Source organism: Euleptes europaea, chromosome 13, assembly GCF_029931775.1.
Source record: "Euleptes europaea isolate rEulEur1 chromosome 13, rEulEur1.hap1, whole genome shotgun sequence".
Taxonomy (NCBI): Eukaryota; Metazoa; Chordata; class Lepidosauria; order Squamata; family Sphaerodactylidae; genus Euleptes; species Euleptes europaea.
Genome location: NC_079324.1, coordinates 30,219,512 through 30,232,728, shown reverse-complemented (window position 1 = coordinate 30,232,728; position 13,217 = coordinate 30,219,512). Strand labels below are relative to the sequence as shown.

Below are 13,217 nucleotides of genomic sequence, written 5' to 3'. Positions count from 1 at the left end.
GTTACAAATATCCTGAGTAATGAATAAGTGGTGGGGATGGGGGCGGGAGAGGAAGAGAGGAATCCTTTTCAGGTTACACAGCTAATATTCCAGCTCATGATCAAGTCACAGTTTGGAAACCTTGTAGTGATGTTGTTGATTAAACATCTGTTTTCTTTCTGCTAATTTTTCAACAGCACACTGCAGACAGAAGGATGATCTGTTTATAGCACTAGGAAGTGAAGGGACAGTTGCAAGAAAATAGGGTGGGTTTTTCAAACTGTGATTTTAGGGACAGTAAATGAAACTGTTTGGAACATGTGACTATTCCCTGACATTTACAGTACTATGCTAAGAACACTTTCCTAAAATAAACCCCATTGAATGGACCCAAATGCAATTCTTAGGATACCTGCTTAGAATGGGGCTGGTCATGTACTGCTCTGGTCCAGAACAATGTGAAGATGTGAATCTGGCTACACTGAACTGGACCGTTGGTCCATCCAGCCTGATATCATCTTCTCTGTGTAGTTCTCCAAGGTCTTAGGCAGAGGCTGTCCACATCCCTGCCACCTGGAATTCTTTTAACTGGTGGTGATGAGGTTTGAACCAGGAAGCCTCTGCATACACTTAGGTTGTCGCATGACCCCTCCACATGGATTGGGCTAGTGTTTTTACGCAATGTATTCAATAAAGGGGCTATACCCCACAAAAGTTTATGCTTCAGTATATCAGTAACCCTTTAGGGTGCCACAAGGCTCCTTTAATTTTTTCTGTAGCAGACTCATAGTGTAGTCCTAAGTAGAATTTATTTATTTATTTTATTTACAGAATTTATACTCAATCTTTCTGCCCTAATCAGGGCCACCAGATTAAAAACATAACACAATGAAAACATATCTTAAAAACAATTAAATCTAAACAGAAACACGTCATTAAAACAATTGAAACCAAAGCTAAAACACACATATGAAAACATAAAGGCAACAGTTAAAAAAACATAGGGCAGGATGCAAAGATGACCAAGGGAACGCCAGATTAAACAAATCTTCACCACTGGTGGAGGATGGCAACAGAAGTGTACAGATGAGTCTCACTGGGAAGAGAGTCCCAGAGTTTTGGTGCCATGACTGAGAAGGCCCTCTTCAGATTGCCACCTACCTGAACTCAGAAGTTGGGAGCACCTGAAGCAGGTTACCTGCAAATTTCTATCTCTGGAGTTTTGGCACCATTGAGGGGCATTATTGGGCTATTTTAAATTTTATTTTAAACTATTTTAATGGGTTATTGTTTTATTGTGTTTTAGATTGTGTAAGCCGCTCTGAGCCCAACCTTCGGGTTGGGGAGAGCGGGGTAGAAATGTAATAAATATTAAATAAATAAAGATGACCGTAGCAGTTAGGTAGGTTGGTACGACAGTAGGTGGTCCTTTGGGTATGCTGGTCCAATGCCGTACAGGGCTACACCCTTTTAAGTCCACCGAAGTCTCTGCTTGTGACACAGATACCCCACTGGAATTTGCAGACAAGCACAGGAATGCGATGGTTTGACTGTAGGTTATCCCATGTTTCTGCAAAGTTAATGGATCTTTCACAAGTCACAACCCCTGTATTAAGCAGCTTTCACCTTGCTGTAGTTATTGTTAAGGCAGCCAGCTCTTGAACTTGACTCTCTAAGCTACTTCTTTATTATCAGTTTGATCTGCAGCAATTAGCAAGTGATAAATTCTCCAAAAGTTTCATTTGTTGATTTTGGCAGAACATGCATGTTTTGCCCAGTGGAGGTAAAGAGCAGCTCCAGAGAGGGGTTATTTAAGGAGAGGGAAAAGGTGCAGTCGGGGAAGAGAATTACCTGCCCCCTTCAGTCCTGATCTGAATCAGGGTCTCCTGCAGCTGCTACATCCAAGGGAAACAGGCTTTCATCATTTTATCACAGACCTTCCAGCATCTTTTTTTTTTTAATATAAATTTTTATTGGTTTTTTAAAACTATAAATTCTTCATAATTTTAACAACAATGTAAAAATAATATCACAATTACATTAATTGTTGTCTTGATTACCATTAAACATAAAAAATAAATCAACTTTCCCATCACCTCCATCTACCTCTTAATGAAGTGTTATTATCCTTCGTTAACATATTCTGATCCTAGTATTAATCTCATTCTAAAGTTTCATGTTATATAAAATTTTACATTCTGGATCAGAGTAAAAAGTAACCTTCCATTTTTCCCAGATCTTATACATTATCACAATGATTCCTTCAATTCTCCCCTTTTCCCTAGTTTCTCCAACTCCACCAGTTCTAACATTTAAATAATTTAATCCCTTTATTCTGAAACCTTTGTCCCTTTCCATTTGGCTGCATAAAATTGCAGCCAGTATAACATAAATTTAATCATATTAAACAACATCCTCTCCAATATTTTAGGGATATTTCCTGTTTAATCGATCTTATTTCAGTGTAAATCATATCCCAAATCCATATCACAAGTCCACCCCTTATAAAAAAAAAAAGGAGAAAAAACCAATATCCTTAGTACATTCCAACATTTTCCTTAAAGTAATAATCACATATTCCAGTATACTTTTATATCAATTGATAGTCTATATAAGGAGGACTTGTTTACATAATCCCAAAATGATGTCTAAATCTCAATTCCACTACATCGTTAATAGCCATGCCACCCATCCACACTGTCAAAGCCTTCCAATCCAGCAATCATATTTAAATATGATTTTAACCATGGTCTTTAACCATGGTCTAATACTTCCTTCTGCAACTGAAATAAGTCGGTCAGGTATGGGAACAGGATTTCTTTATTCTCTCTCATTTCCTCAGACAGGGTGCGTATCCAAAAATAATTCTTTCTGGGCTTCATTTCCATCATGGCTTCAATCTGTGTTCCTTGACCTGCTCTCTTCTTCCTTATATCCACACGTCCTTCCATGACTTTTTTAGATGAAAAGTCCATTTCTTGTATGTCTGATCTCTGTCACCAGCTGGTTACCTTCTTGGACTTCTGTCTTCTTCTTTGTATCCTTGTATTCTTCCATAACTTTTTGGACAGAAGAATCCATTACTTGTATGTCTGTATTTGTGGCCATCATTTGAATTTTCATGACTTTTATGTCTTCTGTAACCAGATCCAACTTCTGATTACATACCTGTGATGATTGGTCAAGAGTCATCATCATTGAAATCAGTTGAGCCATCTGTGTTGATATCTGTTTTACTTGTTTAATTGTCGCCTCAGAATATTTAGCAAGCATGTCCTGTACTTTTTTTTCCATGGTTAAATTCTGTAAAGTTTCCTTTAATTTCATAAGGGCAGGGCTATGAATTTAGCCAGATCAGGGAGAGGTTCCAGACATTTACATATGTAACTTAGTTAAAAAATTGATGGTCATCTAGCAGGAGTCCATTACATGTAGTTGATAGAGAATATTTCATTGACCAGCTTAATATCTTTTTCGGGTTGAAGAAGTGAGTATTTAAGCTTAAAATAACTTTTTAAAGTTGAAAATACCAACGAGTTTTACCAGACGCTCTAGATCGGCAGAACCAGGAAGTATTCCAGGAGTTGCCTCATCGCGGACCTTCTATCGTCTCTTCTCTATGGTTGTTACCTTCAGGAATGGTTTTGGTGTAACACGAGTAAGACGAATTTCCGGTCCTACGACCTTCTTCCTGTTGATTTGCTTGTAGAACAATAGAGAGGGATATTGAATGAAGCACAGAGTCTTCCGGTCAAGAAATCCTCTTTGTTGTAAAACGTGGCTGGAGGACCTTTTTTACCCCAAGCAAATTCTCAAAGGTTTCTCCCTCCCCTTCCTTTAAGAACGCGTCGGATTGGCAGATCTTACGTCAATCATTCAAGCTCGTTGTTTTAGTTTAAGTTGATCAGTTTGATAAGGCTCCTGCTGCTTTGTCTGATGGATCTCATGCAGCAAAATCATCCAGTTCAATTAAGGGAGGGAAACGGTTACCAGGAATATTTTCTTCAACCCCCTGTTATTCGATAACGCCAGTGAAAAGCAAAGGATTCTTATCTACTCACTTGGGCGTCTGGAGGTGAGGTTATAATCTTGATGTAGTCCTTATGATGTTTATAAGGTGCTGGAGGGTAGATTCTAAAGCCGAAGTTGCGCGCTGGCGATTTCAATTCCTTCGTGCCCACGGGATCAAACGTCTGAAACTCCGGGGGACTTAATAAAGCTTCCTCGGAGTATTCAGGAGATCAAACCGCATATATGGCTGCAGGGAATTCCTGCTTCTCAGCCCACTTGCAAGGGCTGGATTGGGGTGCGGTAAAACACCCCAAATTACACGCAAACTTGGATTCTCCCCAGGAGCCCCTGGGAGGACGTGGCAATCAGCCCAGCGTCAGCACCGGAAGTCCACAGACCTTCCAGCATCTGTGTCTGGTTTGGCCCCAAGGTATACACCTTAATAAATAAATAAATCCCATAGTGTTTTTCAGATTTCTCTTTCCCTTTTATAAACAGCAGATTAATGTTTTGTGTATTCTCCAGTGCTTGCGTGCTTTTCTATGTGGTCTTAATTACTTTGTGTTTTTATGAGCGTTTTTTTTGTGTGTAATTTCCTGCTGATGACTGTTAACCCATTTGTAGGTCACTTTATAACATTTGCCTGCCACCATAAAGTATTGAGAGCCAGCTGGAAGAAAGGAAGCACAAGAGGGATGTTTTTTCCACCATTATGCAATAATGCCTCCAGCTTGTTCTTGCCAGTGCTGTAATTTTAGGAGCATTAACTATTTCCTCAATACATAAAAGCTGTCATTCATGTTCCTCTGCACAGCACTAAAAGAGTATTTGACCAGAACTAAAGGTTTCTAGTAATCTCATCAGAAAGTCAAGGCAAAAGCTTTGTTAGCCAAAAGCCATAAAGGCACAAGTATGTATTGGGGTTCCAGTTATGGCTTACAAATCACAAACTTTTCTGCTTCCTATTTGCTTATGTCCTGAGACATAATTCAGCCTGCTTTTTATGTGTAATCAAAACAATTAAACTATAGTCACTGGGTAGCTTTGTGATTCTGTTGCAGCAGAAACATAAAAAGAATCTTTCAGTGCCTGAAAGATGAACAGATTTACTCTTGCATAAGCTTTGACAGACTGCTGCCCACTTGCATCTGATGAAGTGGCCTCTAGGCCTGGAAAAGCCATGCCACAATAACCCTGTTAGGCTTGTAGATGAGACAAGAATCTGTGCTACTTTTACATTAACATTCATTCTCTTGTACAATCTCCTCGTTAGCTCTCTGTGTGACCAAGGTTGGTTGATTCGTCAAAACGTTTTTTGCAAGGCCAAATAAAAAAAGTTTTATAATAATGCATTTGGTGGAAGGCAGTGGCGGGGTGTTTGTTTTTTTACTTGCTAAAAAGCTCCCAAAATAACACAGTGCCGAGCTTTGGGAACTTGGGGAGGGGCCGTGGCTCAGTGGTAGAGCCTCTGCTTGGCATGCAGAAGGTCCAGGTTCAATCCCCAATTCAAGGGACAAGGCAAGTAGGTGATGTGAAAGACCTCTGCCCGAGATCCTGGTGAGCCACTGCCAGTCTGAGTAGACAATACTGACTTTGATGGACCAAGGGTCTGATTCAGTATAAGGCAGCTTCATGTGTTCATGTGTACGTATTGATTTGTCTTTGTTTCTGTTTCCAGAGCCCCACCTATTATAGGTTACTTACCCTTCGAGGTGCTCGGGACTTCGGGTTACGACTATTACCATGCTGATGACCTGGAGATTCTTGCTAGGTGCCATGAACACTGTAAGTGACTATTCCCATTGCTGGCATAGAATTGCCGATATAATTTTAACACTGCTGGTTTCTTTCCTATTTAGGTTACCTATGCAAACCACTGTAGCCAAACAAAAAGATTGAACTTTGTTCCTGTAAAATAATATTAGTTCTCGTCTCACTAGGGATTTATGGTATGGCATAGTGGTTCAGAGAATAAGCTGCAACCCAGGCAGTTCAGAAGATCTCACCTCAGTCATGAGGTCACTTGGTGACCATAGACAAGTCATACTGGCCCTGTTCACATGTTACAATGAACATGCGTGTGTCTGTAAGAAAGGGCCAGCGTGCATTCACTTTGCAACTGAAACCAGTGACCAGTACCTGGATAAGTCTGGGTTTGTATCACATGTTCAGCTGTACATGTGTTGAATGTATTGTGAAAATTACCCAATTTCAAACTGTACGTGGATTGAACTTGCATTCACTGGAACTTGTGAACTGGGCCATGTGTCTCAGTTTCTCTATCTGCATTATGGGGATAAGACAACAGGGGTGTCTTGTCCAAACTGGGAAAATCCAGTCAATTGCTATGGTGTAGTGACAGCACCAGTATCCAACGATACATGGAAGCAGCCTAAACGATACAAGGCAAATGATTGTGCAATATCCAATGACGTGTTAGCGCAGCCTTTGTTACACAAGCTCTGGCTTAGCAAGATGTCTTAATGCAGACCTGTGTTATTTCCCATCCTGATCAGATTTCTTACAGTATCTGGTGATGGTGACATAGATCAGGTGATAAGCTCCTTACCATCCCATAGCACTACCTTGTGTGCTAGCCTGTGAGCATCTCCCTTCTTTTGTACATCCTTCAGAATTTGCTTAAGGTTACACTGGGGAAGTTCTCTTTTGGACCTAGTAACTACAGACAACTAAATCGAGCCCTGGGTGCATTTGATTGACGCATTAGAACCAGAGTGAGGCAACTGATGCCTTTTGCTGCTGGCTTGGAATAAGAAGAATTAAACTGATCTCCGCAGCAGCAGAGGCGGCCCTAACTCTCCTGGCACTATCTGGATTGCATGACCTGTTACAGAGTGTGCTGGATGTTCTCATTAACCAGATTAAAGAGGCATACTTAACTTGCTGCCAAGGGTTTTGTGTGTTTTGTGTGTGTGTGGCAAGTTTCTCTTTTAGCTCTCCTTGGATCTGTCCATACCCTGCCATGTTTCTGCAATTTGGCCACCCACTTGTACTTTGGGAAGAGCTGCCACTGTTTTTCCTGCTCTTGAGCTTTTGAACAGCAGCTAAACATACCAGAATTTAGCGGGCGAAGCTTTCCTCTGTCCCCATTCCAGGAAAAGCTCTGGCTGCTTAATTTCAGGACACTGGCTTTCTGTACAGGCAAAGGACCTGGGTGGCAGCTAGTGTAAATCGACTGGGATAAAAAAAAAGTTTGCGTTTTCATTACTTGGCATGGTATAGTGGAGGTTTTACATGAGTTTTCAGCATCTAGCAGCTGTATACTGTTACGTGCTCCCTGCTTCCCCAAGCTGTGATAAGTTCCAGGAGTTGCTCTTACCTGGATCAGTTCCCTATAAAATTAGAGACCTGGGTCTTTTTGCAAAATGTGCTTTATCTACGGACGATGTGGAGCTCGATGTGGTTCTTCTGCTGCGTTTGTGCTTTTTAATCCCTGAAGGGCCAGCAGAGGGCTCTTCCCAGTAACCTCTATGAAGGGTTGTCAGGTTGCAATGTGGAGTTCCACAACAGTCGCTTTCAAGCCACCGATCAAGGCTGTGGCATCTCCCACCATTCCATGTCTGGTTCTGTCCTCCCTGTCTCCCCTACTTGAGGTGACCCGAACTTGTGGCCCGCTGCACAGCAAGCAAGGGATGTTTTAAAGCAGTTGACTGCACAATATGCGTGTTTTCAAACATACCAAATAATGCACTTTCAATCAACTTTCAATGCATTTTGCAGCTGGATTTTACTGTGTGAAATGGCAAAATCCACTTGCAAATGATCGTTAAAGTGCATTGAAAGTGCATTATTCAGCATGTGTGAAAGCCCCCTATGAGTCAAGCTTGTTTCACCAGCTACACCAGTTGTAGTTTGCCGGGTGTTTTTTTTGGTAGTACTAGACAGGCAGCAAAACTTGGAAGCTTATTGAGGCACCAGTGTCAGCTTGGTGGGTCACAAGATGGGGCAGGCCTAAAGAAACAGAACAGAGCTCCAGTCTGCAACCTGGCAAGTTTAACTCCCATCTCAGAATATTTTAGCTGATGTTTGAATAGACCAAAGCGCAAAAGCTTGCAAACCTTTGACCTGGCTGTAGTTCACTCTGTTGGATTTTGTTTTCGAATAAGGTTTCTGCCTGCGGCCATACTCCTGACTTTAAGGTAGCTGTGTCTGAAAGGGGGTGCATGAGTACAGGGCAGATCTCTGCTCTGTAAACTGGCAACGTTTATGAATACTAATGCCCCATGCAGCATTTTAAACTCAGGGAACAAAAGCTGTTTGGCAGGAGGAGGTGTGTGTTTGTCTGGGGTTGTCTGAATGAATGAATGGTTTTATTCGCATTTAGCCATAGGCCATTACAAACATGTCAAGGATACCATAGATACATAATAAAAGGAAATACTACGTTAATACAATTCTTGATTAATAATAAATATACATAATAAAACTATGCTAAATCGATGCATACAAAAACAACAACAAAAAATAATAACTAAAAATTGTGGTGGTGTCCCAATTGGTTAATGGGACCTAGCGACCATTAAAATCAACTTGAAGGATCAGCTCCCTTAGCAGCCATATTGGCCCTTATTTTCTTTGCTGCCAGAGCATACAGGGCAGTCCTATGAGAAACAAACCCATCGGTATCTTTTAACAGAAATACTAGTTTCTCGGCACTAGGACAAGTGTTTATGCCAGAAACCAACCCGGCAAGAAATTTAGCCTTGGATTCCACATATAGAGGGCATTCAAATAAGTAGTGGTATAAGTCCTCCAGAGCAGATGTTCCACAGATGCAAAAACGTTGGTCTTTTGGAATTCAGCAATAACGCCCAGTCAATGCATCCGTTGGCATTGTTTGAAACTGTAGGGACATAAGGGCTGCTCTAAGCTTTGGGGTTGTCTGCTAATGTTTGGAGAGCCAAAGCATCAGAATTCCCCCAGTGTGCAGGCTTGTATCATGTGTGTGTGGGGAGGGCTGCTTCTCTTTTTTTGTGCACACACCGGGGGTGGGGGGAGAGTATTAACACTTCCTCAGATCAAACATTACAAATGCCGTTAATGTGTTGGTGTTATTAAAATGATTTTTTTCTATACAGTGATGCAGTTTGGAAAAGGAAAGTCTTGCTACTATCGATTCTTGACCAAGGGCCAGCAATGGATATGGCTGCAAACCCATTATTACATCACTTACCATCAATGGAACTCCAAGCCTGAGTTTATTGTCTGTACCCACACGGTAGTTAGGTAAGAAAATGTCCTGAACTTCATCTGTGCCTTCAACCATAACTCTGTGTGTTCAAATATTTGGCTGTGTGTATTGGCTCGCTGAGGCACTCAATTATATAAAATGATTATGGTTGAGAATTGGGGGCAGAGAATGTCGCTGTGTTTTCATTACTCATTTCTTTGGCAGCCAAACCAGAGGCCTGGAAGCAGTGCTGGCTGCTAGTGTTACTATGTGCTGATTCTTTCCCCTTTCCTAGAGATTTTACGGATAGATGAAAAACTAAAAACCAGACAACGACACATTTTTTTAACAAAGTTAAAAAAATTAAATGGCTAGATGCTTTAGCTGCCGCTGTGTTATTTGTTAGCAACATAATACTTAATTTAAATGACACCCCCCATGCACACTTTGAGCTGCGGCTTTTCAAACTGTGCTTCCAGAAACTCTGGAAACACTTAGCTTTTTTTAGCTCAGAGGTAGAATGCTTACAGAGCATCCCTGATTCAATTCTAGACATGTCCAGTTAAATGATATCAGGTTAGGTTTAGCCCTTTTTCTGCTTGGGATGGCCAACTGCCTGAAAGAAAAAATGTCCAGCCCCTTTAATAGAGGCTTAATAGGATTTTATTTACCTCCGTGTCACGAAAAGCCTCAGCTGTCCATTTCCATGCATAAAACCTTTATCAAAGGAAAAGAACATTTTTCTCCAGACCTGTTGGCAACCTAATTGCTGCCACAGATCCTGGAGAGCCACTGCCAGGCACAGCTACTTAGAATGGCAGCAGATCTCCAGAGTCACAGTTAGTGGTCTTTCACATCATCTACTGCCTGGTCCTTTCCACTGGTGATGCCAAGGATCGAACCTGGGACCTTCTGCATGTAAAGCCACTGAGCCACAGCCCCTTTGCCTTTCACATCTTCCATGAAAGAATCCCAGGAAGTAGGGGTTTGAGGACAATATTTCTCTGCCCAAGATCCTGGAGAATCATTGCCAATCTGAGTAGACAACCCGGAGCTAGATAGTCTCATAGGTCTGTCTTAGGCATTTATTTAAAACAAGTGGGGGGGGGGGTCGCAAGATTCATTGGGGGAATCCCATCTCCCTCCTGTCGCTAAGCATGGTGTGGCTCCCGGTGTCTGCTGTGGCCGGGCCCAGAGTGTCCCTCTGCGGCGGCTGCTGCCAGTTCTATTTTTAATTTGGGGGGAATTGAAACCCCCAATATATATTTTTAACATTTCAGATTTTTCTGCAAACCTAGTTTGCCAAGTTTAGGGTTAGTGTGGCCCTGATCTGCAGATTTAGGTATCCGCAGATGGGGGGCCACACGTCGCTATCAGATATATAGATATTTTTTTAAAAAAAAATTATACACATACCTTTATTGGCATAATTACAATGCTTTGGACAAAGATCCGAAGATATATAGATATTTCTAGCCTGCCTCTCCAAAATCTTACCCAAAGCAGATGACAAAGATCAAGCAGTAAGCATGCAGGCTGACATGAAGAAGCCAAGACATACAAGTCAATGTGAAAAGGTTTGCCTGAAGGCAGAAAGTTTGAAAAACGTTTCCATACAGCTAGATCAGGATCAGCAGCCGTTCTTTGCAGAGCCCCTCTTGTCACAAGCAGTAGCCAAAAGGCGCCTTCCACATTTGTGGAACCACATTCCACACAGAAGTTCTAATTAGAATAAGTGTGCTTTCTGGTGAAATAATGGTATTTTCCCAAAAATATTGCATTGTTATTGCTGGGAAAATGTATTGTTTCTACAACAGAAGTGCAGCTTTGAAGGAATATATATGAATTATGCACTGCCAACAGAAAACAAAATGTGCGTTTGTTGCACTGTAACCTTCTCTGACCTGTTTTTTATCCTTTCTGATGTTTCTGAATTTAGTTATGCTGAGGTTCGAGCTGAAAGAAGAAGAGATCTTGGCCTTGAGGAGTCGTCCATTGAACTAGCATCTTCATCTTTGAAGGTATTGCGTTTGGAATAAGCAAACAGTATTTGTGTGTATTTGTGCACTCACATGTGTGTGTCAGTATTCAAAATATTTGCAGCTGTGACAAACATTTTTGGGTGGGGGGGAATGAAGGGGTCCATTTTGTTTTTACTTCTTTGTATTCATTTAAGAAGAAGAGTTGGCTTTCTCTACCACTTAAGAAAGAACCAACCCGGTTTACAATCACCTTCCCTTCTCCTCCCTTCCCTTCCCTTCAAAAGACACTCTGTGAGATAGGTGGGGCTGAGAGAGCTCTAAGAGAACTGTGACTAAGCTGGCAAGGATTTTAATTTCAAGGGCATAGGAGAGGTTGGCATAAGCTAGGTTTCTGAAATCAAAATTTGCATGCCTTCTTTCAGATGAAGATTTTTGTTTTTTTGTTATAAAGATGGCCTTCAGAAGTCTCATATAATAATGTGGCACCTGTGTTCATGCTGCCAGATCTCTTCTTGTGCTTGGTAAAGGGGGAGAAGATATCCCATTTTATTTTTGCAAGATCGGAACCTTGTAGGAACCTTGATCTGTTTGAGAAGGAAGTTGCAAATTGGCATAGGACAGGTTTCCGAAATCAAAATGTGCATGCCTTCTTTCTAGAAGAGATAAGTATTGTGCCATATTCTGATGTCACTTTTTAATGCGTCTTCTGCGTGAGCACACCCACAGGAATCCTCCTTCAGAGCTTCAGCAATAGCATCAAGTGGTGACTTGCATATCTAAAAGCCATCGCTGATCAAACTTTGCAAAAAGAATGTGTCTATTGCTGGACCTCATCTCAAGTGTAATCCTTCCCCCGCCCCGTGGAGCCAGTTCTCACAATTCAGTGCCAACCACCTAGTGTTAAGAAATCAAATGATGGCTCATGCATGTGTGAATTGGCCCTGCCCCCAGTTTAATTGATTAGCTCCATGGACTATCAACATGTTTTCAACATTCCAAGAAGAGCTTACAACATGTTCTGATCATGCCAGGTTTTATGATAATGGCAAAATGATACAGTTGCACTAACTGCTGTGAGCAAACCCTTCATTCTCCTTGATTCTGTGCATGGGGTCAAGGAATAGCCTTACGCTCTCTAAGCCATAGTCCTCCTATAACAGAATATCTCCCCAATTCTCAGTGTGGGGAGTCTTCTCATGCCTTAGAATCCCAGGCATTTGGTATGTCGAGCCAGTTTCCCACACCTGAACTCTGAATGGGCGTATAGTATTGCTCCACGCTCCTCCGCTGTCCAAAACAGCGAGAAACTCCGAGAAGACTTACATCTTTTATTTACAAATGTACAACCAAAACACTGAATGGAGAGAAAGCAGAGTCCCCAGAGAATCTGATTCCCAGAGAGCAACTTTTACATCCTTCCCAGGACTGACTCACTCCAACTAAGGACTCTCAGCTCACTCTCTCTCTCTAATGTACTTCAATGGACTGGGATGTTCTATGAATGGAGCTCCCAGAATTTCTTTTTCTCTAAAAACATGTGATCCAGATCAGGGCTGCTATACGAGGGAAGAGGTTTTAAGCTTAAGGATGGCCTGATGTGGGAAGGGGAATTAAGGGCTTTCCCTAACTTAGCAGCAGCTCCTTGGAGCCGTTTTATTTAGGGGGAAATGGTGCAGGAGGATAGGGAAGGCTTGACCCCCTTTTCCCACTCACTACTGTTCTGATCCAGATCAGGTCCATGTGCACGTTAAACTTTATACTTTTATTGTTATTACGGTCAATGACCAGAACATTCATGTATATAAAACATTCAAGTGAAGGCAAAAGCAATTTTCAGTAGGACAACACCAAAGGACTAATTCATGATAATAGTGAAACCACTTGTAGTTTAGCCACTTGTATGATTCCAGTAACAATAGAACATGCAGCTTGTTTTTAGAAAAAAAGAAATGCTGGCTCTGCTTATTGAATTTCTACCATCGCATCTGTGTGAGTTCTCTCTCTGCCTCTCTGCCTCTGCCTCTCTGCCTCTCTCTCTCTCTCTCTCTCTCTCT

At 41.6% G+C, this 13,217-nt stretch overlaps 1 protein-coding gene across 1 annotated transcript in view; it reads left to right on the top strand.

Annotated features, from left to right (window-relative positions):
* The window catches only part of PASD1 (PAS domain containing repressor 1), an 87,829-nt gene that overhangs the window by 62,783 nt on the left and 11,829 nt on the right, over nt 1–13,217 (top strand). Inside the window, exons 10-12 of the mRNA XM_056858997.1 lie at nt 5,669–5,775; nt 9,090–9,237; nt 11,121–11,202. Of these exons, the coding sequence (XP_056714975.1) occupies nt 5,669–5,775; nt 9,090–9,237; nt 11,121–11,202 (337 nt within the window). The remainder of the gene's footprint in view (nt 1–5,668; nt 5,776–9,089; nt 9,238–11,120; nt 11,203–13,217) is intronic.